The 22,361-nt window shown below is 48.9% G+C and overlaps 9 protein-coding genes across 12 annotated transcripts; 3 read left to right on the top strand and 6 right to left on the bottom strand.

Moving 5' to 3' along the window:
* Positions 1–2,367: 2,367 nt before the first annotated feature.
* Positions 2,368–3,462, bottom strand: FOXG_00388 (uncharacterized protein; the record flags this gene model as incomplete). The annotated part of the gene is made up of 1 exon (XM_018376704.1): positions 2,368–3,462. The coding sequence occupies one exon, from the start codon at positions 3,460–3,462 to the stop codon at positions 2,368–2,370; it is 1,095 nt and encodes a 364-aa protein (XP_018232313.1).
* Positions 3,463–3,882: 420 nt separating this feature from the next.
* FOXG_00387 (uncharacterized protein) lies at positions 3,883–7,337 on the bottom strand (the record flags this gene model as incomplete). The annotated part of the gene is made up of 5 exons (XM_018376703.1): positions 3,883–5,525; positions 5,581–6,127; positions 6,173–6,315; positions 6,363–7,052; positions 7,112–7,337. 5 exons carry the CDS (start codon positions 7,335–7,337, stop codon positions 3,883–3,885), a joined length of 3,249 nt encoding a protein of 1,082 aa, XP_018232312.1.
* A 1,223-nt stretch (positions 7,338–8,560) lies between these two features.
* FOXG_00386 (DNA replication complex GINS protein PSF1) lies at positions 8,561–9,741 on the bottom strand. Of its 3 annotated transcripts, XM_018376701.1 has the most exons (3): positions 9,446–9,741; positions 8,870–9,393; positions 8,561–8,809 (listed from the first exon to the last, which is right to left on the bottom strand). In XM_018376701.1, the coding sequence occupies exons 1-3, from the start codon at positions 9,470–9,472 to the stop codon at positions 8,716–8,718; spliced, it is 645 nt and encodes a 214-aa protein (XP_018232310.1). In that variant the 5' UTR covers positions 9,473–9,741; the 3' UTR covers positions 8,561–8,715. The 3 variants fall into 3 exon arrangements, with proteins under 3 accessions (XP_018232310.1, XP_018232311.1, XP_018232309.1); XM_018376702.1 differs by having other exon boundaries at positions 8,561–9,393; positions 9,446–9,701; XM_018376700.1 differs by having other exon boundaries at positions 8,870–9,686.
* A 71-nt stretch (positions 9,742–9,812) lies between these two features.
* Positions 9,813–11,321, bottom strand: FOXG_00385 (elongation factor 1-beta). The gene is made up of 4 exons (XM_018376699.1): positions 11,108–11,321; positions 10,997–11,036; positions 10,400–10,785; positions 9,813–10,347 (listed from the first exon to the last, which is right to left on the bottom strand). Exons 1-4 carry the CDS (start codon positions 11,145–11,147, stop codon positions 10,118–10,120), a joined length of 696 nt encoding a protein of 231 aa, XP_018232308.1. The 5' UTR covers positions 11,148–11,321; the 3' UTR covers positions 9,813–10,117.
* On the top strand, positions 10,867–13,273 carry FOXG_00384 (uncharacterized protein). The gene is made up of 4 exons (XM_018376698.1): positions 10,867–11,593; positions 11,655–11,724; positions 11,777–12,269; positions 12,471–13,273. Exons 1-4 carry the CDS (start codon positions 11,543–11,545, stop codon positions 13,024–13,026), a joined length of 1,170 nt encoding a protein of 389 aa, XP_018232307.1. The 5' UTR covers positions 10,867–11,542; the 3' UTR covers positions 13,027–13,273.
* Positions 13,274–13,492: 219 nt separating this feature from the next.
* Positions 13,493–16,200, top strand: FOXG_00383 (uncharacterized protein). Of its 2 annotated transcripts, XM_018376697.1 has the most exons (3): positions 13,506–13,911; positions 13,993–14,902; positions 15,010–16,200. In XM_018376697.1, exons 1-2 carry the CDS (start codon positions 13,642–13,644, stop codon positions 14,854–14,856), a joined length of 1,134 nt encoding a protein of 377 aa, XP_018232306.1. In that variant the 5' UTR covers positions 13,506–13,641; the 3' UTR covers positions 14,857–14,902; positions 15,010–16,200. The 2 variants fall into 2 exon arrangements, with proteins under 2 accessions (XP_018232305.1, XP_018232306.1); XM_018376696.1 differs by having other exon boundaries at positions 13,493–13,911; positions 13,993–16,200.
* Positions 14,831–16,495, bottom strand: FOXG_00382 (uncharacterized protein). Its single transcript, XM_018376695.1, has 2 exons — positions 15,184–16,495; positions 14,831–15,112 (listed from the first exon to the last, which is right to left on the bottom strand). The coding sequence occupies exons 1-2, from the start codon at positions 15,983–15,985 to the stop codon at positions 15,012–15,014; spliced, it is 903 nt and encodes a 300-aa protein (XP_018232304.1). The 5' UTR covers positions 15,986–16,495; the 3' UTR covers positions 14,831–15,011.
* Positions 16,496–17,083: 588 nt separating this feature from the next.
* FOXG_00381 (uncharacterized protein) lies at positions 17,084–20,622 on the top strand. The gene is made up of 2 exons (XM_018376694.1): positions 17,084–17,298; positions 17,365–20,622. The coding sequence occupies exon 2, from the start codon at positions 17,385–17,387 to the stop codon at positions 20,382–20,384; it is 3,000 nt and encodes a 999-aa protein (XP_018232303.1). The 5' UTR covers positions 17,084–17,298; positions 17,365–17,384; the 3' UTR covers positions 20,385–20,622.
* Positions 17,379–22,329, bottom strand: FOXG_00380 (uncharacterized protein). The gene is made up of 3 exons (XM_018376693.1): positions 21,462–22,329; positions 21,202–21,409; positions 17,379–21,145 (listed from the first exon to the last, which is right to left on the bottom strand). The coding sequence occupies exons 1-3, from the start codon at positions 21,657–21,659 to the stop codon at positions 20,940–20,942; spliced, it is 612 nt and encodes a 203-aa protein (XP_018232302.1). The 5' UTR covers positions 21,660–22,329; the 3' UTR covers positions 17,379–20,939.
* Between the last annotated feature and the right edge of the window lie 32 nt (positions 22,330–22,361).

Raw genomic sequence — 22,361 nt, 5'->3', positions numbered from 1 at the left:
GTACCTGCACACGCCTCCCACAGCGGGACCCTTCATTCAAGATTTGCAAATTCCATGGAGCGGAGTGTCTCAATAATGAGACCCTTGCCGAGAATGCCCCCACTGCCCAGCTTATAACCTATCCTATAGACAAGGAAACTTATGGGTGTTGGTCAATGGTTAACAGCTCAAAAGCATTGATCATGAATACAGCCCCTTGCGCGCAGGTCTCATCGAACAACACGAGACTAGATGCTACATCAGATCGCAACAGTCCCAAACTCGGATACCAGATGGGAGGGTTCCAAATCATACTCAAACAAAATAGCGGTGTGAAATTGGAAAGAAACATTCTCACTGGGATGGCGCATTCCGTCAGCAGTCTTCAGCTTTTGCCCTGTCCCGATGTTGTGGGAGCAAACTCTATGGCATTTCGACAGGCTCACCCATTATTGGTCTGAACATCAGATACCATAAAATGCAATTTATAAACCCCTGGCCTGTGGTCTTCCAGTTTGCATGGCTCATCAATAGGCTTCAAGGGACCCTGTCTGTGCCCCTTTCACGGTTCACCGGGGCCCCAATGCTCCATAACTGATAGCGCGGTTGTGGTTGAGCCACAAGCTTTTGGTAAATCGTCGTAGACCTATAGATAGGACTAAACTTTATCACAGAATTACAACCCATTTCTAGCTGCACATACTTGTCACATCGGTAGCATGTTGCTTGAACATCAATGGTGGATAGTGATAGTCCTGCCGATCAGCTGAAAATGCGATTCTTACGGACTTACTACATATGCCCGACTAACATGTTGTCAAGCCTGTCCATAGGATAAAAACATGCACACTTGCAGGGGTATTCTCGCTTTACCTATCCTTCCGATGTGACAGCCTCGTCCACTTGCTTTCAGGGTTCCACCATCAACGGTTCTTTGACGGCCGTTGCACCCGTTGTAACGAATCGCTCACTTAAGGCTCATCTCGCTCCTGGTACTACGAGGGTCTTCTCCGCCTATCATAAAATCTCGATGGTACGTGGATTATCACTTTAATCCCCGGTTGAACATCGCATTGGTCTGTTCTGTGGAGATAATTTCCTAGTACTTCGCAATATGCTCTCTAAAAGCTGACATCTGAGCTCCTGCGATTTTGATCAACTGCATATGCATGATGATTTGTTACCAATGAACAATAAGTGAACATTGATGATAATGTGCTGATACCTAATGCCACCACCTCAGATGGTTGTCGAGACAGAATTGGCTAGACCCAGCCCATCTACAACTTGCTACTCCATGAACATGCCAGTCTGGATGACTGCGTCAGACTCGCTAGTGATCGTGTCCACTCAAGATCAACATTGCATATGCAGACTCTTCCCTTTTCTTTCTCGTTAAAAGTCTGGCCTGGTCTGATCTGACATTGTCTTGCTTTTGTCTTTCATGCCTAAGCCACATCAGGTGAAATCCCCTCGCTTGTCTCGATATTCCCATATGACAACCCCAGTTCAAAGCTCGATAACGAATGGGCAGCTCATGCCTGATGACTTTAAGCTTTGGAATCAATCCTAGAAAAGACATGAAGACACCAAGCTTTCTCTTCCAACGAACGAGCTCTCGGGTACGGAGAGCAAAGTGTGTATACATTCCGGGGTTCAGATAAATATGCATATGCTGGCCGGCTTGATCGCCAACTCGTCGCTTTCTTATCCTCCTTCCTTGAAAACATATATAAAAATAGCCGAAAACCCGACGGACTTGCGCTTCGAACGACGGCAGGAGTTTATGTTGTTTGACGCATCGCGAAAGCAGAAATCGTTCTTAGTATGTATTCTATCATAAAGTATGGACAGTCGAAGAGTCCAAAACCCCGAACACTGGTTGACGAACACCTACCCTTGCACTCGCCTAGGCAGAGTGTCAGTATTAGATTCAATGCCTGTCAAGCGTTCCCTATCACAGTCGGATCACAATTCAATCACAACAGTCACACTTGGAAGCCTTTCCACTCCAATCGGATGTCTCAATGTGAGCGGGCTTCATGCATGGTCGTATAAGTACCCTGCTCATATTAAGGCGTCAGCAACAACTGTAGAAGACTTATATGTTCTATTGCGGGTCGCATATTGCAGCGCATATTCAGTCGGCCTCGTTGCTGTTGGTAGGTGATTCGATTGGAAAGCCTATGTTTATGACTTGAGTCTAGATCTATTAAAACAGAGTGTGTCTCCCCCCTTTGATGCATCACAGAAGTTCGTTGTCATCTTTGCTTGAAGCATAGGTACAAATGAGTCTCAGAATAAGCTTTCCACGAGTAACACCATAGTCTCATGCGCCAACAAACTGAAAATCGAAAAACAATGCCGTGTACTATTTGACGCTTCGTGTCAACCTCCCAATGCTCTCACTCCTCTTCCTACGCTTCCCGTCTCAAAGACTTCCACAACGCCTAGCCCTACGGCTTCTCCTAAGACCCAGGACCATTCAACTCCCCAGAACTCCTTCCACCGCGGTCCATAGAGTCCACCACCTTCGAAGCGCTCCTTTAACCAGCTCTCTGGCCCTTCCCCCCAACGCGTTCGCCGTAGGGCGTCTCGCACCCAGTCCACGGTAGCGGTCGCCAGCTTCAAATGTCGGCCATGACCTGGGACTGATATTCGGAGGCCAGATGGTGTTGAGGATGAGCGTGTAAGTGTTGGGGCGCCTCCACCGCCGCCAGCAAGATGAATGGCATTATGGCCGCCCACGGCAGAGGCTGTGCCTGATGCAAAGCGTGAGACATGGTGTATCGATGTCAGCGTCGTTCGGTTTTCTGGCCGAATATCGAGAGTACTTTCTGGTGTTGAAGGTGTTGAGCTTGTAAGAAAGCCTGCACGAACAAGTTCGTCGGCCTGTGTGTTTTCCAGTGCACCCTTATATAATATCTGCGTAGTTGGGTTCTCTTTCAGAAATGCCCTGAATGATTTCCTCGTCTCCTCATGTAGTGATGCTTTGTCTAGCATCTCATTGTAGTCCGTCATCTCTATCAAGGCTTCACCTCCTCCACCACGTCTCTCAACTCTCACTCTCCGCACTATGCCATTTGTCGCCAATTCTGCAAGTTCCCGTTCAACTTTTCCTGGTGAACTAAGAATAGCATTGAGATGGCCTACTGTAACGAGAGGTGCCGTAGTCGCGCGGTAGTTAAGAATCTCTGCAGTTCGTGTTGAGCTGAAACCTGTTTGAGGCACGGGACTGTACATCCGAGCACGGATGTATCGCATCGCTTGGACGACATCTCGTAATGTAAGTTCTTCCTCCAAAACCTTTGTCAGGCCTATGTCGTCGAGTTTATCATGGAATAGATCTTTGTCTTGATGCTTGGACTTGAGGGTCGGTCTTCGCGGGGTTGTGTCAGAACGTTTACGAGAGGGCGGTGATGTCTTTAGAGGTTTGGTAATTCGACCTGACTTGCCGAGTATAGACCTTATGGTTTGTGGCATGTTGGTGGACTAGGTGTTGATGGCAGAGATGTTGTCAAATATAATATCTGAACAAGTAATTCTTGTTCAATGTCATACGCCCTTTGATTCGGGTGGCGAATTGGTGGAGAACTTGAAGACTCGACTCTCGCACTCTGGCGAAAGGCTCATTTGAAAGGAAGGATCAGGGACCCATCGAAACAAAATTCTAGACAGTCATAAGACAAGAAAACTCAAAGACTGTGAGAGTTTCAATGTGCAAATCAAATTGATGCCTATCCAACTGCTGAACAAAAAAAAAAAAAAAAAAAATACCCTACACCGAGGTGGCTGACTAACGCTTCAAGTTTCGTGCATAGTGATCTTTTCACTCCCGTCTTGTCAGACTTCATGCAAGAAACCAATAGCTATTAATTTATACATATTATGGGCCACTTGAACTCAACCCGCTGTTGTCAGTATGTATGAAGTGATAGCACTCATCCTCTCGCTTGTCAGCTTCAGTGATATCTTTAGCAGCTCTCTTCCAATTTCTGGTTCCTTCTTCTGGATTCTGTCCCACTGGTCTCGATCCATCAGCCAAACCACACAGTCACGCTCCACGACAGCAGTTGCAGTTCGATCTGTTTCGGAGAAGAAAGGCAGCTCGCCGAGGGTTGTTCCAGCCACGATACTCTCGCAAAGCCAGCCCTGAGGAAGATCATACTCAGCACGTACAATACCACGTTCCACGAGGTAGAACCCATTGGCTGGCTCTCCACGTCGGAACAGAACAGTTCCAGCAGTTATCTCACGCCGAGAGAAGTAAGAGGCTGCTGGAAACCAAAAGTCCTCGTTCTTGTCACTCAAGCCTTGGAAGACCTGGAGCATAAGACGGAGGGGCTCCTTGAAACTTTGCCACTTCTTCGGACGTTGTACTTCCACGCTGCTCAAAGCATCGCGAGCGGCCTCAGCAAGGTGAGTACGACGCGGTGAATTGAAAGGTGGATCGAAGGAGGAGAAACCAGATGATTTGTTGGAAGGCACGTCCAGATTCTGCGCTGAGTGTGCCGATATACGTCTCAGGGAGTTCATCTCTTCCTGTCTGGCGTACAGAGTTTTCAGGAGTTCATTTTCGCAGCTCTCAAGAGCAGAGTTCAGATTTGGCAACATCATGACCTCGATACCATCGTTTCCAAGTCCGACAGCTCGTAGGTTGCGACCAAGTTGAGTTTCCGAGTCCACGCCACTCAAAACGAGGACGACATCCTTGTTATCAAGTAAGCGGCTGATGGTGTTGAAAGCCTCACCGGCGGAATAGTCGAGTCCAGTAACGTGCCACATGTCAAGAATCAAGAACTTGATGGGCTGCTTAGTGAATGTGCTGTCCTCCAAGAGGCCCCGAATCTTTGCCTCAACGCTGACGATGGTCCCAAAGAAGAGATAGCCTGTAAGTTTTATGATATAAATCTGTCGGCCGACCTCATGCAAGTAATGATGCTGAGAAGGATTGCGTCGCACAGTGGAGGAAACAATATCTCCAGAGTAGTTTCCACGAATGGCCGACACACGAGAGGTCTGTAGGACCAAGGAAACAAATGCCAATAGTATGCCAACTCCGATACCAACGACAAAGTCATGAATGCCCATGACAAGAACAATTACCACAACAGTCAGATACTCTGCCAGCTTGAGTTTCTTTCGTGGAAGCCAAAGAGCTTCAAGCAGCAGCTCGAACCCTAGATCATAGATCAGAGTGCCCACCATCATAACTGGGATGAAACCAATGAGTGATGGACCAATGACCATGACACCAAACGTTGCTGCGGCCAGCATATAACCTGCAAGCCGGCTATTACCTCCAGACCGCATAAAGAAAACTGTGTTTGCATAGACCAAGTAATTTTGAATACTACCAAAACAACCGGACAAGAAGTTGGAGTAGCCATGCAACCTCAGCTCCTTATCAAGATCAGCATGATCCTCGCCGCAGTTTAGGGCTAAGGCAGGGACGTTGATCGGGACATGCAAAATGCCAAAGAATGTCAATGCAAGCATAGCAGGCACACATTCGATGACTGCATCCCAGCGTACAAGTTTGAACTCTGAAACAAATGGTTAGCCTGGTAGTGAAAACAGGGGAGGAGGCATTGGACTCACTGTAAAGGGTGTAGAAGTACCACCATGGCTCCCCGGAGGGAGGTCCCTCAAAGATCCAGCCATGGTCGCGTAGTACATCAACGTCCAAAGAATCCAAGGCAAGGACAAAGAAATAGAAGATGAGGGGGATCGCGAGAATAAATAGGGGGAGGAAGAATTTGGATGTGATCTTAGACTGGCCATAAAAGAGAACAATGGCGAGAACTAAGGGGACAACCCAGAGAGGGACGGTGGCCGGGTCTGAGAGCTGTTTGAGAGTGTCGAGGTTGTACTGGAGGCTGCCATCTAGTCGAGCAGAAACCTCGAACCCAGTTGCGATCAGGAACCAACCAACACCTCCAATACAGCCAATGAGAATATGCCTGGGAATAAATCCCACCATGTAACCGACTTTAAATCGTCCCATCAAATAGAAGACGAGACCTGTCATCATGGCGCTGACGGAAAATGACACAATTGTGGTGGCGATCACGGCATCAGGATTATCTTCCCCAACAATATCAGTGATCTTTGCAGCCATATTATGAAAGAACGGAACCACTTCAATCTAGGATGGTTAGCAGGCATTAATTGACTTAGGGGTGCGACTGACCAGCTCTGAACCAACGGCACCCTTAAAGATACTACCAGATGAGAATGTTATTTGCGAAACAATAGTGCTAACATAGAAAACAGAAATTCCAGCGGATCCCAGGTGAGAAAAAATTGGCTTTCCTAAAGGGAAGAGGATCATTCCTAGGCTTGTTAGATGTCATGCATGGACTTCGAACTACAAAACATACCATATGATAGAGCATCCAGGATATTGAGCAGCAGACCAACAGCAACGGCAGGTAAACATGAAGTTGGTGTCAGGACCGCATTATTCCAAAGCGCATGACGATCCCACTTCTTGGGGTTGATGGCGATGGCCACTCCTTGGGAAACCCTTTCTTCCATTTTATTGCCGACTTCCACAAGACCACTAAACCATGGTCGTTTAGTCTGAGGCTTTTGACCCTCGAGGTCAGAGTAGGACCTTCGGCCAGCGGATGTTATCCGTGTGAGTAGAGGGGTCTGCTCCGTAGCATCCTCTGCGTGTGCAACTCGAGGTTGCTCCCCCTCCGGTCGACATGCGTCACCGTTTGGCTCCTCATCCTCGACTTGTGGTTGGTTTGGCGCAATCGACTGGGGAGGAGATCGCTTCAGGAGGTTTGCCAGTACGGACGGTCCCGCATCCGCGTCAGTATCGTCATCGCGACCCTCTGGAGACGGCGGCTCGGAAACTTCAAGGATTGTTTTGGAGGAGCGGGTGTTGTCGGCCGTAGATGAGTCGTCGATAGCCTCCGAGTCAATTGAGTCCTGGTAAGAAACCCTTGCACGTTGGAGAACGGTCGAGCTCTGCTGTGTCTTCGGGTCGGAGAGCAAATAATTCGCAAGCTCTGCAGTATCCTGCCGAACAGATAAAGCGTTCTGAACACTATCAATTGGTGCTGTAGATGGAGGAATCAGCCGAAAATGCGGGCAGACGGAAGAATGGGATGTAACATACCTAAGCCGTCTCGCACAGAACCATGGATGAAAGATCTGATAGGTTCTCTATGAGCTGCAGAGCTAGAGGACGGTCTTGCAGCAATTGGGACATGGGGACTATGGCCGTGCTGAACGGGAGAAGTTGAAAGCTCGTCGCGTTGCAATTGAGCTTGCTCGCTTTCCGATTGTGAAGCAGCACTCAAAGCTCTTCTCCTCCACGGTGTAAAATTGAGCGGCGACGACATCGTATCGATTTTGGGCGGCCGCAAAGGCACTTATGAGCGCGGGTTGCAGCTCACTTCAACGCTGTCGCATGAGCGATACACAAGGTCGACGGTCGATTATCTTTCAATGTTTCTTTTCTTTTCTGCTTCCCCTCCGGAGTCCAAAAACAAGGGAAACTCAGACAATAATGAGCGAGACAATAAACATTCCAAGTGAAGCTTTCACGATAAAGAGAGATGGCGAGGATTTGGTAGGGAATGGAGTGACGAATGCCAACTGCAACCCGACGCAACGCAGCGTAGCGCAACTGAATGGCCAGGGCGATCAAAGCCATGTGGGTCGTATCATGACACTATCAAACCTAGGCTCATACGCCCGCATTGAGTTTTCACAACCAGTCAGTTTATGGGCTATCAAAGGGCAACAAATACATGAAAAACACGTAAAAGCTCAGCTTTGCTGTCACCGGCCAACAAATTAGCGGCTTAAATATGACAGATTTTTCTTAATCTCTCATTATAGTGATGCTCTGATACTACTAGAATCAGACTTGATCTTCGCATACAGCAGAAGTATGTGTTCTGGAATCCTTGTCATGAGCCATGAACTGCATGTCCTGCAGCTTTTTTTTTCTGCATGGGCGAAAGATCCGCTAAGACTGACCGAGAACCCACTAACAATCGCCACGGCCTAAAAACATGTCAAACTTGGTCGTAACGGCCGCCGAGACTCGCCGGACGGGCCGAGTTGGTTAGCGCAAGGGGATGTTGAGGTGAGAAATGATAAGACGCCAATGGTTAGGTAACAGGTTTCGTGTTTACGTGAGTATCCTCTTGTCAATGAGGATCTATTCCTATCTGTGCGTCTGTCTATTATCTAGTCATGATTAAGAGTTTGCAGGGTTATCTACATCTCATGTTGCTCTGAGACACCAAGTCATGTCATGCATCTATTTTATAATACCAATACTTTGCTTGAGCATTATCAACAAGAAGAAACTTAAGGCATTGGGCCAACTGCCTCTTTTCCATGGAATCAAGTAGATCTTAGGACGTATCACATTTGGTTGTCCTGAGGTTGTGTGTATCTCCTCACCAAACATATGATGTCTTGAGGTTCCACCATCACTACAACTTTGAGGGGCAAGCATTGCGGAAGAGATTATCCATTGACAAGCGATGAACTAGCCTGGACCAATGTATTGGAAAGTCGATGCCCTCTGTAGCTTACGTACTACATTAAGCTACGAGTTAACGAATTGATGTTTACGGGAAAAGAGCATGAATAAACGCGATAAATTGACATGCGATCTTATCAATATTCATGACGCAGGGTATAATACTAGAAATAATATGCGACCATCAAGCTCCCTATCATTTGTTCAGACCCCGCTTTCTCTCATCCAAGCTTATACAAATATCCCTGTGCAATGAGTCTCTCGACGTCCCCTTGGCGTACATAAAACTGACTGTTCTTGGTCAATGTTATAGCCCTGATTCCATGGTCAGTTCATCGCATGAGGCGCAAGTGATGTTGATATTGCGCAACTCACCCGTACTCTGTTTGGATTTCACCTGCATCCTTGAGAACTCGCACATCGATGAACAGGTCTCGTGGCGGCTCTAGGCTCCCCGTAAGGTCGATGTCTGTCCATTGCCCCTTGTAGGCTGCCAACAGGTCGCTGTACTGTCTGACATATTCCTCCTCTTGGGGGCTTAGACTACTCTTTGATGCATCACTACCGCCCGCACCGGAAGCACTCGCAGGATCCCGTACTTGTTGCCCAGACAGATCTACCACGTCTGATCCATTCCATACCAATTCTTCAAGCTTGTCTGTCCGTGTCCGGTGGTACGCGAGCAAGCAACGCTTGTTCCTTCGCATCGAAAGGTGATTTACTAGCAGAGTGCAAGCAACATCTTGGTCGGCGCTTGGATCAAATGAGCCTTGAAACGGCTCAAGAAGTTCTGCTACATCTTTGTCCAGGTCTCTCACTTCTCGTGCCACCGCTCGGACAATTTCGGTCTGGTAAGGTGGTAGATGGGTCAGATTTTGGGTTCTTTTGGCGTGTTGGACCTGTCGTCTATATGTCAGATCTATGTCAGGAGTATATTGACAAAAAGAATACCAGCTTGTTGCCCAAATCTCCATACATGGTGCAGCTGGTCCAGGTCTATGAGCGTGTCGGGTATCCTGTTAAGCTGTTCTCGTGCCCTTCGCATTAATCAAGTAAGGGAAGTGATGAAGGATGATCGAGGACTGCCAGACCGAACTATGTTCCAGGCAATGACATCTTCACTTTTGTTTTGAATAGAAGAAATGTTATGTCGCGTTGGTAACGTAGGGACAGTTGACCGCGACTAGCGAACTGCATGGACACGCGCGACAAGTCGAATTTTACCCCGCCATAATATGGCTTAAAGCGATACGATTCAGTACCTAGGTAGGTAGTTGCAACTTCCATTGAGACCCCTCACATTCCCATTAGATAGGGACCTGAGTCAGAGGGGTGTGATAATAGTGGGGTAGGACTTTATTTTTTCTTTCTCATCAACGTGGATGCTTTTATCACATACGAGTGGCTCCAACTTGCGGGGTGAAACATCCTGAAAGCTACTGGTAACGAATATTATACTCAGTCATATTTATTTTTGTTTTCATAATCTATGGTCGGTACGAAGGGGTAGGATTCATGACTTTTCCACCTGTACGTAGCTCATTCGAAGTCATAAGATCCCATTGGTCATAAGTCCTCGCCGTCGTGCCTCATCATAAGTTTGACGTAGTTTCCGCAGGCTTTTTATAGCTTCTGCATGGCAGCGACGTCAGTGGACTGGACGTAATCCTCAAGCTCCTGGATCTCCTCCTCAAGGTCGGCAACGGAAATCTTCTCGTCCTCAACAACCATGTTGATCTGGAGCTTCTTGACACCGAAGCCCACGGGGACGAGCTTGGAAGCACCCCAGACGAGGCCGTCCTTCTCAATAGCACGGACGGCAGCCTCGAGGGCAACCATATCGGTCTCATCATCTAAACATCGTTAGCATGGGAATTTTTGAAAGAACGAAAGGGAAAAACATACCCCAAGGCTTGACGTCAAGAGTGACGACGGACTTGGCGATGGTCTTAGGCTTGGCCTCCTTCTTCTTCTTGTACTCAGCAAGACGCTCCTCACGGACGCGGGCAGCCTCCTCATCCTCCTCCTCGTCGTCGCTGCCGAACAGGTCGACATCGTCGTCATCACCTCCCTCGGCCTTCTCAGGAGCCTGGGCGGGGTTGATGGTCACCTCCGCGGTCTCAGGGCCGTAGGTGGTGTAGGGAGCAGCAGCATCACCAGGGAGGGTGGCGAACTGGCTCTCGTAGCTAGCAATGTGCTTGTACCATCGAGCGGCGTGGGGGTACTTCTCAGCGTCAGGAGCGCTAGAGAGAGCCTTGAAGGTAGCGACATCAGCCTGAGAGGCTGATTGGCTGAGAGGATGTATTAGCACATATTCTCAACTCGTTATTCAAGAATAAAACATCGGATGTTTTGAAAACTACTCAGAGGTGCACAAGTGCTTGTTGTTTCGTCAAACGGCGGGTCTTGAGTCCGCCTCCGAAACACGGACCAATTTGTCTCATCATAGAAGTTTGAAAAGGGAGAGAGAGTAGGTGAGGTTTAAAACAGTTCAATACATACCCAACAATGTAAGAGCGGGTGCTCAACCAGCTGTTGAGCACTGATTTCAGGTGTCAGTGTCCATGGTGCGGAAAAGAGAGGCGCAAGAAAACTATGAGGCCAGGGACATACCGGTAAGCCCAGCATCGGAAACGAGATCGGTGAAGCCCATTTTGAAGGATGTGAAAAGTCAAGTCGGAAAGAAGAGAAAGGTCGGGTATTTGTAGAGCTGGGAGAGATGTGAGAAGGAAAATGGGTTGTCTGGTCGATGTCCAGGTGGGGTTTATGAGATTTTTCACCTAATCTGCTTTGACTGGGGCTCACTACTAAATGCTAAGTGAGGGGCGGAAAAAGTGACGGATTAATTCTCTCCGCTAGCCGGTCTACGAGCGTCATTGAGCTAAGGTGTAGGTAGGTCCGAGCTTCCTATCTTAGGTAACTCCATTCTGTATATCACAGCTGGACGACGTAAGAGCTTCTGCCGCCTTGTGAATCAAGTCGTTGTATAACCTTTTCCCAACACACCACAGTTTTCTCTCTTCCGGCACATATCCAAAATTTCCGAACATGCCAATTTCACCAATTATCACCTTCAAAGCGGGCCAGTGCGAGGTTGATGTACGTCTCATCCAGTGCCCAGGAATTAGTAGGAGCATACACTAACTTCACTTGTCTCCAGGCCTCCTCCAAGCCTTACAAGGTGAAGCCGCAGCCTGAGCCGGGCTATATCTACCTATACTCTGAAGATGGTGAGTTTTCAAGGTCGCCCGTGTTATTGCTCCATGGCTAATGACAGAACAGATCTCGTGCATTTCTGCTGGCGCAAGCGAAGCGAACCCCTCGACAACCCCGAACTTGACCTGATCATGGTCCCTGGCGATGGCAGCTTCACTCCTCACGAATACACATCGTCTTCCGAGCCCACCTCCAAGACCAACGGCCGTATCTTCGTCCTCAAGTTTACTTCTTCATCCCAACGATATCTCTTCTGGCTTCAGTCGAAGCCTCAGGGCGAAGACGGAGATCCTGCCTACTACAGCCCCCGTGATCGCAAGATTGGCGAAATAGTCCATCAACTACTACAGGGTGAGGAGGTGGATGTCGCTGAGGAATTGTCAGCTCTCCGTAACAACGATAACCAACCCGACGACGAGGATGAGACCATGGAAGACGCCGATACCCACCGTGCACCTCGAGGAAGCGGCAGCGGAGGTGCAGGACCTGACGCTACGGGTGGAGACGTTCGAGAGGAGGGCGAGGGCTCACGAGAGGGCGGAGCTGATGGTGCTAGAGCGTAGGTGATTCCCTTTGCATGGTTAAATTGGATGGTATGCTAGCGAGCGATGGGCTTGGCTTGTAGATCACAGATCTGGGACAACAGGTCAACTGTGTAAAACTAGATTTCTTCACTGCGAGAGGAGAATTGGGAACTAGTGTCCTGGCGCTGGATCTGTGGCATCAACTCTAAAATGTGACTGTGCTGACCTTGTTCCAGGGCCTCTTCATCTGCCCCTGATGCCGATGCTGCTGCCGCTGTGAAGAGCTTTTTGGACAGCCTTCGAGGCCCGTCAGGGCTCTCTGGTGGACAGCAGCAGCAAACCACCGACAAGGCATACCCTCATCTCAACCACCTACTTCCCACTTCCATCACAATACCTATGGTTGACTCGGCTCCCGAAGAGTTCACAGACGCATTGATCAGCCTTCTCCCTCCTACTGTTATTGTCCTTGCAAGTGGCTCAACAGATTCTGTTGATGGGAAATTGGAGCCGTCAGCTTCGGCTGTGGAGGATGCCAAAGCCTCATTATCCCTGGACGACAAGCGGACGCTGTTGAAGAAGGTTCTGAGAAGTCCCCAGTTCAACCAAGCCCTGGCAAGTCTCACAATGGCCATACGGGATGGTGGTTTGCCAAGCATTGCGGATGCTCTTGGTGTAAAGGTCCAAGATGGAGGATACCTAAGAGGCAGCGGCATGCCTTTGGGTGGTGGCCAAGCTATTGAGGCATTCGTGAATGGCGTTAAGAAGACAGTCGAGGACGAGAAGAAATGAAATAGCGATGCATTCTCGCGAGGTATATTCTCGACTGTGGGCTTGCGTTCTCTAATGACACGAAGAAAGAAGCAATACTTGAGACATATTGATGAAGGTCAATACCTGGTAGGCAACGTGCAGCATCAAGTGGGTTTTAGAGATTAGACCACTTGTCCCAATCTCTGTTTGTGATTTCAGAAGTAAAATAGATCCATGATTTTAAGATGGGTTGAAATATAAATTTAATACTCATACTATTGGGCTATCGATACCAGAGTTATAATTAAGGTACAGGTAAGTGCCGTTGGGTTAGTACCAAAGCTGCTAAGGTATATGTAGTACGGAGGGTTGGCAAAAAATCCTAATTTTTTCTAGTATTAACTTAATAACTTAGTAGGTAGTAGCTTAGGCACCTAGGTGTTTACTCAAGGTGGGGCCTGAGATCCCGTCGTTGGCCCCCACGAGGATAGCATACCGAGAGAGACGCATACTGACGTACTGCACTATTCCTCAGGGTAACATTTCAAGCTAGCTCACCAACAACCAAAATCCAACCTACACCTCAAGCTCTTTTCAGTCGCTACTTCATTCAAAACCCCCCCTGACGTGCTTGGACGCTCTGGTATTGTCGCGATGGACGTCTCATTTCCTACGGACCCTCGTGAATTCGACAGCGATGACCGCATATCATTTTCCAAACTTGACCAGAAGTTCATTGCAGTTCACGATGACGGCAACGAGTACGAGTTCGACGCCGATTCCAAGCGATGGGTGCTTGCAGATGAGAATGCACTAGAACCACCAGCGGCTGGCGCACTCAATGACTTTGCAGAATCTGTATCGCATGATACTGTAGATGGCGGAGCAAAAAAACGCAAGAATGAATCGAGTCATGGTTCTGAAGTAGGTCCAAACATCGCTTCGCTGTCGAAACTGTCTCGATGCGTGTTTGCCGAAAGGTTATTGAAGCTAACTATTGAGTAGACTCCCGAACCTAGTAAACCTTCACGACAAAACAAGAAGCAAAAGGCACCTCAACAGCCTAAACAGAATACAGCCATCTATGTCACAGGTTTACCTGCTGATGCAACAGTTGAGGAAGTCCACGACCTCTTCTCTCGAAAGGGCGGCGTTATCGCAGAGGAAATTGACAGCGGAGCACCACGAATCAAACTATACACCGACTCAGAAGGCAAATTCAAGGGTGACGCGCTGATTGTCTTCTTCAAGCCCCAGAGCGTGGAGATGGCCATTATGCTTCTTGATGATACAGACTTCAGAATCACTCCCAGTGGCACGCGTGAAGGACGAATACGTGTTCAGGCCGCAGACTCGAGTTACAAGAAAGTTAAATACGACCAGGAAGGTGGCGCAGGTGGCGAAGGGGGGGATGTCACAGCTGAGCGTAAACCACAGAACAAGGATCGCGACAGGCAAAAGATCATCAAGAAGACTCAGAAACTCGATGCGAAGCTGGCAGACTGGGATGACGACGTGCCCTACCCGGGCCAGCCGGAGACAGCGACCAAGTGGGACAAGCTTGTGATTCTTCGGCATATGTTTACGCTGGAAGAGCTTGAGGAGGACCCTGCTGCCCTGCTGGAGATCAAGGAGGACATCCGAGAAGAATGTGCCAAGCTGGGTACAGTGACAAATGTTGTCCTGTTCGACCAAGAACCGGAAGGCATAGTCTCAGTCAAGTTCAAAGATGCGGATTCAGCCCGTGCATGTATCAACCTCATGCATGGAAGGAGTTTTGATGGTCGAACAGTGGAAGCTTTCCTAGCGACAGGAAAAGAGAAGTTCAAGCAATCGAAGGACGATACGAACCAGGGAGACTCAGATTAGAAGGTCTACATCCGATGTTGGCATTGGAAGAAGATTTTATTGCATTGTAAGATACCCATTAGCTCTGATACTAGAAGCCACATCCTAGGCAATAATTCATTTTCACAATATGAGCATTTCCTTATTCGCATCCATATGCCTAACTCAATGTAGGTTTACATGGATTTTGGACATATCCCCATTTCGAGTTCTTCGGCGACAGTGTACCATATAGCAGCTTCGATAATATTGCAGATGACCTGTAATTCTTCGTCATCTAATGAAAGTCTCGTCAGCCCATTGTTTATGTTCGCAACTTCTTGCCAGTTGCCTAGAAGCAAGTCTCACCTCGTGGTGCATAGATCATGACAAAGTCTGGGGAGACGGGGCTCTTGAGGAACCGACTTCTCCAAGCGAGTGGATGCCTCTGACCCCAGCCTTTTTCTAACACCTCCTTGATATCGTCCGGGTGTAAACACATATGCATGGAGTGGTCCGAGTCGTGAACATGACAGATCTCGCCCTGGCAATTCGTTTGTACTGGATGCCTGGCAAACAGTGCCAACCCATGCTTCTCTATGCACGACTTCTCAGTGCCAAACTTTTTAGGGCTCCTATTCGCTAACTTGGCCATGGACCAACGGAGAGCTCGGTAGCATACTCGAGATCCGTGCTGATCAAGTTGTCTTTGGGGTGCTATGCCAGCAACAACAGGTCGAGGACCTGCGCGGTATGGGAGACGCTGGCGTCGGAGGATACCTGATGTTGGGAGACGCATAGGGTCAGGCTTTGGGGCCGCAAACGGGTCGCTGAGAGCCCAAAGACGGAACCATGATATACGCAGGTAGCCGCTGAAAGTGGAGGGCGTGCCACCAGGGCCAAGGTTGAGGAAGTTCTGGTAGTCGTTGTGGACGAGCAGCACTATTGGGAATGAAGCAATGACTACCTCGGCGTGACATGAATCAAGGAAGTGAATAAGCAGAACTAAGATAAGGGACGACAAGAAGATGGTTTTACCATCAAGAGTTACGGAAACGGGCTGCTGGCGAAGCGCATAGGAGATCTTGAGATGTTCCAATTCAGCTTCGCCTTGGAGATCGGGAGGGGGAGAAGACAAGGTCTCGGCTGAAGCGATTGCAATTGATGACATTTTAAGATAAAAAGGCAGAGTAGTCTCTTTCTTTGAAGATGAAGAGGGCCTGTTTGGGACAAATTGGCGACCACAATGCCGCTATGTGGTTGGAGAGCGGGGTGTTGGAGAGCCGTGTAAGTGTGATGTGATATTGATGAGAGCTGTTTCAACTTATAGAACGATTTACAACGGTCGACCTCTTCCAAATAAAATCGGAGAGTGAACCACTGCAGTATTTAAATAAATCGCCTGAGACAACAGCCGAGTCTTACAGGGCAAGGTCAAGTCAAGAATTGGAGACGGTGAAAGAAGCGACAAGAGGGGATCGTCATATGATGCTCAGCCAGCGTCGCAACTAACCAACCCAACCCCGACGTTCCGACAGGCGTGTTGGCAGCCACCATAGCGAGCTGCAAAGCAAGCCTTGGATTTGATCAATCTGTTTGGTTAAACAGTAGTGAATTGATATGCGCTGCAGCCGTCGGCGGGGCATGACGTTGGATTGAAGCTACACAGTCTTGTGGCTCTGGAATTTCCGACGAATAGGACAATATTATGTCACTAGTGAGCGGCGTATCGGATCGCAAAGAGAAAGGCTAACAAGGTAAGACGGCATAGAATGATTTGATTGAGTGTTCTATGAAGCTTGACTGTGTTTGGGTACAAGATCGTCAAAGCTACCCTGGACAAAGCGCTGTGATGGTGGTCAGAATAATATCTTCGCGCTATCTAAACGCCAAGCGACCAGGTTTTTAAGCAGTTGCATGGAATTCGACAAGAAAGAAGCAGAGTAACTCGGGTGTTTTCCTCTTTATCTCATTCCTTATCCTTGATTCGGAACTAAAGTTGAGGCACAGCCAGCTTGCACTGATCAACACAATCACACGGGCATTGGTAAACATGCAAGACGAAGTGTCGAAAGACCCTGGGAAACTCAATCCATGGAAGGCCTCATATCCATGCATCCAAACAGTCTTTGGCTTGTCAGCGGCTATTTGATTGTCATGCTTGGCGATACAAGCCGTATCAAGGGCTGACGTCGCATCTAAACCCAAGCTGAGCGTTGCTCAGCAACAGCCGGATCCGTAACAAAACAGACCAGCGAATGACGGAGCTCCCATCATGGGTCAACCACAGCTAAGAGCGGTCTAAATCGCAGCGAGATAACAACTTTTCCCAGCTCTCCATGCTTTATATGCCAATTTTTTTTTTGTAATACTCAGGAGCTCATATCATTCAAGCAAGTTGTTATTTTAGCATCAACCAGTCACTCTAACTTCGATAATTGAGTATCACAAAGTGCTGAGAAATTGTTCCCTCTGGTCGAAAAGGTCAGTACCCTCTGGGTAGTTCTGAGACCTAAGATTCCTCCGTCAATCGCTAACATTCCTTCCCAGAGATATATAATAGTCCCATTATGGGGTTGCTGCCAAATCCACTGCGGCCGCGCGAGCCTCAGCTCCCACTATATCAAAAAGTCAACTCTCCAACGAAGGAACGATATTCTGACGACGACTATTCAACCGAGGATGAAGATGACTACGAAGACGAGCCATACTCCCCTGAGAGCTCTTCAGCTGGCTCTTCAAGGCATACATCTGGATCTGCGAGCAGTGGACTTTTGATGTTGCCCAGTCACCAAAAGAAACCTCTCCCTCTTAGACGAAGGATTGCCAAAGTGTACCCCTACCGAATGCCAAACAAGGTCACTCGCTACTTATTTTGCACTGTGATCACATTCATTATCGTTATGGTGTTGAGTCTTGTACGAGCCAGCCAAGTTGAGAACTGGAAAGTTGCCAACGGTAAGGTTGATAACCGCCCACCGCCACCGCCACCTGCTTGGGAGAAGTTCCCCTTCTTGGAAAGATACTATGGTGGTCTCAAGAGCCTGGTCACTTTCGAGGAGCTAAAGCCGGAATGGCCTCATGTGAAGGATGAGCCTGAGATGCTAAGTGAAGGCAATGACTGGAGCAAGCAAAACGAAATTAAGAGCGACAAGGATACCGACGAAACCGACAGGGCCGCTACCGAAGAAATTGAAGCCCAAGCTCAAGGCGCAAATCCTACCAAGAAGGAAGCGAGGGACGAAGTCAAGCCAGAGGACGACGTTAAGGCCGAGACAAAAGGTGGTGCCGCGGAGGAAAAGGAGAACAAGCCCCAGGATGATTCCAAGGTCAACAAGAAGAAGCTCCCTAAAAGCAACGACTGGAGCGATTATGGGAACCGAAGTGAGGAAACCGGAAGCAAAGAATGTTTTCTAGATGCTGACGGCACAATACGGGTTCCCCAGCTCCGATACTATAATGGTCGCCCCCAAGGATTCCCTGAGCATGCCATCGGATCCTACGAGACCCTGAACCTGCCCGAGAACATTTGTTTCGACCGTTATGGCCGCTATGGCCCCTATGGGTTTGGCTATTCCTCAAGAAATGGTGGTCTTAGCGTTGGTGAACATGGACAAAAGGAAGGGTCGGATGCTGTCTGGGAGAAGACTCCTCGCGTGGACTATCGACAGATTGACTGGGCTGATGTCCAGCGCCGTTGCTTCAAGGCCAACCAGGCTCGCTTCAAGGAGCTTCCCTCCAAAATCCAGACTCCTCATGGCTTCTTTGCGCACGAACCCAAGCCTAAGCCACTTCCTACTTCAACTCTGGAGCGCCGCGGTGCTAAGGAGGATAAGCCCGAGGCTGACAAAGAGACCGCTGTCTCTCAGGTTGAGACGTCAAAACCAAAAATTACTCAACAATTCAAGTCCGAGGCATCACAGGTCGCATACTCAAAGGTTGATGACTCAAAGACTGAGCCTACCGAGGCTTCTGTGTCTCAATCAAGTGAGTCAAAGCCTCAGGAATTAAAAGCAGAAGAGTCGCAATCTGGAAAGCCCCACGAGACCGAATCTAAGGATAGCAAGGAGGACGAGAAAAACCAGGAAGAAAAGCCTGGGAATTCCAATAATGCGTCGCCCAAGGCTGCTGGGAGCGGGGTGCCACGAACTGCTGTTGTTGTGCGCTGCTGGGACGAGTACAACTGGCGCGAAGATGATATTGCCAACCTTCGATCTCTCATTACTGAGCTCGCTGTGACATCTGGTGGTCGCTATGATATCCATCTCCTAGTTCAGGTCAAGAATGAAGCTGCTCATCCGGTGTGGGCGGACGAAAGAATCTACCACGAGCGCATTGAGGAGGCCATTCCTGAAGAGTTCAGAGGCTTGGTTACGCTGTGGTCCGAGACACAGATGCTCGCTCTTTACCAGGGTATCTACGACCACTTCACTCGTGGTCCTGATCTCCCCGTTCACGGCGTGTACCGCGGTCTGTCCATGGCCATGCAGTACTTTGCCCACAAGCATCCTGAATACGACTACTTCTGGCAATGGGAAATGGATGTGCGCTACACAGGTCACTATTACGATCTCTTTACCAAGCTTGAGAACTGGTCTAAATCACAGCCTCGCAAGGGTCTCTGGGAGCGCAACTCTCGCTTCTATTTCCCCAGTATTCACGGTAGCTGGGAAGACTTCTCACAGATGGCTCGGGTTCAGAGTCAGATGGGTGTCGTAGGCGCTGACAATGTCTGGAAGGGAGTTCCTGGTCTTGAGGGCAAGTCCCCTGACTCTGACACCAAAGGCCACCGCACTGTATGGGGACCCCTTCGTCCTAAGGACGATGATGACTGGTTTGAGCCTGGCAACGATCCTGTTGCTCCTACCTCCTACGAGAAGGATCACTACAAATGGGGCGTTGGAGAAGAGGCCGATTACATTGCGCTTAACCCGATCTTTAACCCTGATGGTACGACTTGGGGTCTCAAGGAGGACATCACAGGCTACAACCGATCCGAGGGACTCCCTCCCCGCCGGGCCAACATCATCACCACTTCGCGTATGTCGCGGCGACTTCTGACAACTATGCACAAAATGACGGCTTTCAAGAAGCAATTCGCCTTCCCTGAGATGTGGCCTGCCACTGTCGCTCTGCAGCATGGCTACAAGGCCGTCGCTGTGCCCCATCCTGTCTATGTTGATCGAAATTGGCCTACAGCGTACATGGCACAGGTTTACAATAACGGCCGTGACGGCGCAAGTGGAGGCTCTCGAACCAGCATCTTTGGTGATCGCGAACACAACATGCACGGCCTTTCCTGGTTCTACAATTCGGGCTTTGCACCAAATATGTATCGTCGCTGGCTAGGTCTTCGAGTGAACAATGACGGCGGCGAGGAATTTGAAGGTACCGAGGATAAGAGCAAAAAAGGTAAGGGAGTTGGCAACATGCGTGGTGGCGAGGGCAGAATGTGTCTGCCTCCTATGCTGCTTCATCCCGTCAAAGATGTCGAGCTGCCTGTTGAGGCCCCTGAGGCTGATGCTGATGCTGAGGCGGGTAAAGCCCCTGAGTCTGATCCTGGAGCCTAAATGATCTCCTCACCTTTTGCATGCAATGGCTCTGAGAGTCAAAACAAGGCGTTGGTTTTGCTTTTCTGGGGTTTTCTTGCGGGTTCATATCGTGTCATGTCAGTGATGAAATACGCCAACGAGATGAATGACCTTGATTTGAGCTACAAGGCATTGTAGTATACAAGACATGTTTTCCAGGATAATTGGTCATAGACTTGCTCGGGTTGAATAATGAATTTGAAATTTCAAAACTGTGTGCATCTACCGAAGATGATTTGTAAAATAACATCAAAGCAGTCACGTAGACTTCCTGGGACCCTGTCTTGATCCAGATGCAAGCGACATGGGGCTCTTCTCAACGTAAAATGTTATATTACATGCTCTCCCTATCATCACATTTGCGTAGGTTTCCAATTGCTCTTTTGTATCATCGTTTCATCCTCCCTGAAGTACTCCCAATATAATACTGCGCCAATCCGTTCTTCACATTTGCGGTTCGTCAAACAAACAACATTTCCGAGTATTTCAATGAGTTGATCTTTTATCAAGCCGTCATGCACCTAAGTCTACCCCTTAAACCACCCGCTTGACCTCGAAGAAACGTCGCAGCCACCAGACCTGGAAGAGAGATTCACCAATGACAACACCAATGACGAACATGTTCCACCACTTGACTCGGCTGTTTGTGCTCTCGGCGGTGTTTCGGTGGGTGCGCTCACGGATCACGATGTATTCTTGTTCGTCCTTGACCTGGGCAAGAAGATCGGACAGCTTCCGAACTGCAGAATGTTGTAAGCTAACTTGGTCATTCCCAGACGGGAGAATGCTCATTTACCTTCACGGTCGAGGGGGTCGGCAGGCATTTCGTGCTCGCTCACGTAGACGATTCCGTGGACGTTGAAGGAGACCTCCTTGGTGTTGGCACCCCAGTTCTCATTTCCGAAGCAGTATATGTATTTGCCATCATGCTTAGCTGTGAACGAATAATCGCCGTTGGAGATACTCTTCTCGTTTGTCTCGTATTGGCCAGCAGGGTTGGTGATCTGGCTATAAGTTAATATCTTGATTGTTTGCCTAGCTCCCAAAGCCACGTACCCAGAAGTCGATATCAAGGTTGCCTGCGCTACCGAATTCACGATCGCCAACCTGGAAAGTGACAGTCATAGTGTCGTCCTTGTGTAGGGACTCGTGAAAGCATTCTCGGCCGTGAGCAGGCAGGACGATGTTGTGAGCAGTGACAGCTGAGAAGACAGCAGCGGCCACGAGGGCCTTGGCCGCAGAGACGAAGTACATTATCGGGTATGTATCGATCCGATCGATCGCTATAACTTCAAAGGAGTGTCGTGGTTGTTTGCGATGCTAGAGTACTCTGATCATGAGCATTGAATCCCCGTGTTGGAGCTATTGACCAGTGTCCACTAAGTCAAGTATGGAGTTTGGATCGCGACGAATTGACACCTTTTCGCAGCTAATTGGAGGAGCCGGGGGTTGCTCCTGTTGCGGCTCTCGTCTGGGAAGCCACGGTTTTGCCGAGCATGTATCTGAGTTCCTGCCAGCTTGCACCTTTGTCTGCTTGCCAAAATTCACAAGCCAATCCCATGTCCCCAAGCCTAAAGGGGGGAAGTGGGCGGGTGGAGTCTTGCTGTGGCTTGATCAAGCAAGGGCTTAGTAGAGATTACCTTGGTTTGTCGTTTATCTGTCCTTGCGACTTCAAAAAGGGATGAGATGGACCATGGCGGGACCGATTGCGCGGCGTTGAATTCGTGTTATCTGACGTTGAGAAGCAATTTTGGAGACGACATACATTCCCAGGTGGCACTGCAGCACTCAGAAGTTTCAAGCATAGAAATATGTGAATGGCATATCTTGACACGAGACTGACACAACAAGTGTCGCCATTCACAACTTCTCTTTTCAAAGTACCTGAATCGCTTAGAAACAAGTACCCGAGATCAAGGTGACCACATGTGGCGGTGCAATTGCGTTGTCTGCCCC

The sequence above is a fragment of the Fusarium oxysporum genome, chromosome 1 (genome assembly GCF_000149955.1).
Source record: "Fusarium oxysporum f. sp. lycopersici 4287 chromosome 1, whole genome shotgun sequence".
NCBI classification, from domain to species: domain Eukaryota; kingdom Fungi; phylum Ascomycota; class Sordariomycetes; order Hypocreales; family Nectriaceae; genus Fusarium; species Fusarium oxysporum.
This window is presented reverse-complemented; position numbering and strand designations above follow the sequence as displayed.

What these genes read in the sequence shown, in the direction of transcription:
- FOXG_00386 (XM_018376700.1), bottom strand. Translation starts at nt 9,468, where the DNA reads ATGGAGATTTGGGCAACAAGCTGGTATTCTTTTTGTCAATATACTCCT. An exon ending in GAAATCCAAACAGAGTACGG is followed by an intron (nt 8,810 to 8,869) that starts GTGAGTTGCGCA and finishes CCATGGAATCAG; the next exon opens with GGCTATAACATTGACCAAGA.
- FOXG_00384 (XM_018376698.1), top strand. Translation starts at nt 11,543, where the DNA reads ATGCCAATTTCACCAATTATCACCTTCAAAGCGGGCCAGTGCGAGGTT. An exon ending in CGGGCCAGTGCGAGGTTGAT is followed by an intron (nt 11,594 to 11,654) that starts GTACGTCTCATC and finishes ACTTGTCTCCAG; the next exon opens with GCCTCCTCCAAGCCTTACAA. An exon ending in CTACCTATACTCTGAAGATG is followed by an intron (nt 11,725 to 11,776) that starts GTGAGTTTTCAA and finishes ATGACAGAACAG; the next exon opens with ATCTCGTGCATTTCTGCTGG.
- FOXG_00380 (XM_018376693.1), bottom strand. Translation starts at nt 21,659, where the DNA reads ATGTACTTCGTCTCTGCGGCCAAGGCCCTCGTGGCCGCTGCTGTCTTC. An exon ending in ACCTTGATATCGACTTCTGG is followed by an intron (nt 21,410 to 21,461) that starts GTACGTGGCTTT and finishes ACTTATAGCCAG; the next exon opens with ATCACCAACCCTGCTGGCCA. An exon ending in CGACCCCCTCGACCGTGAAG is followed by an intron (nt 21,146 to 21,201) that starts GTAAATGAGCAT and finishes AACATTCTGCAG; the next exon opens with TTCGGAAGCTGTCCGATCTT.
- FOXG_00382 (XM_018376695.1), bottom strand. Translation starts at nt 15,985, where the DNA reads ATGTCATCAATTGCAATCGCTTCAGCCGAGACCTTGTCTTCTCCCCCT. An exon ending in CATGATCTATGCACCACGAG is followed by an intron (nt 15,113 to 15,183) that starts GTGAGACTTGCT and finishes GACTTTCATTAG; the next exon opens with ATGACGAAGAATTACAGGTC.
- FOXG_00385 (XM_018376699.1), bottom strand. Translation starts at nt 11,147, where the DNA reads ATGGGCTTCACCGATCTCGTTTCCGATGCTGGGCTTACCG. An exon ending in TTCCGATGCTGGGCTTACCG is followed by an intron (nt 11,037 to 11,107) that starts GTATGTCCCTGG and finishes ACCTGAAATCAG; the next exon opens with TGCTCAACAGCTGGTTGAGC. An exon ending in TCTTGACGTCAAGCCTTGGG is followed by an intron (nt 10,348 to 10,399) that starts GTATGTTTTTCC and finishes AACGATGTTTAG; the next exon opens with ATGATGAGACCGATATGGTT.
- FOXG_00381 (XM_018376694.1), top strand. Translation starts at nt 17,385, where the DNA reads ATGGGGTTGCTGCCAAATCCACTGCGGCCGCGCGAGCCTCAGCTCCCA.
- FOXG_00383 (XM_018376696.1), top strand. Translation starts at nt 13,642, where the DNA reads ATGGACGTCTCATTTCCTACGGACCCTCGTGAATTCGACAGCGATGAC. An exon ending in AATCGAGTCATGGTTCTGAA is followed by an intron (nt 13,912 to 13,992) that starts GTAGGTCCAAAC and finishes ACTATTGAGTAG; the next exon opens with ACTCCCGAACCTAGTAAACC.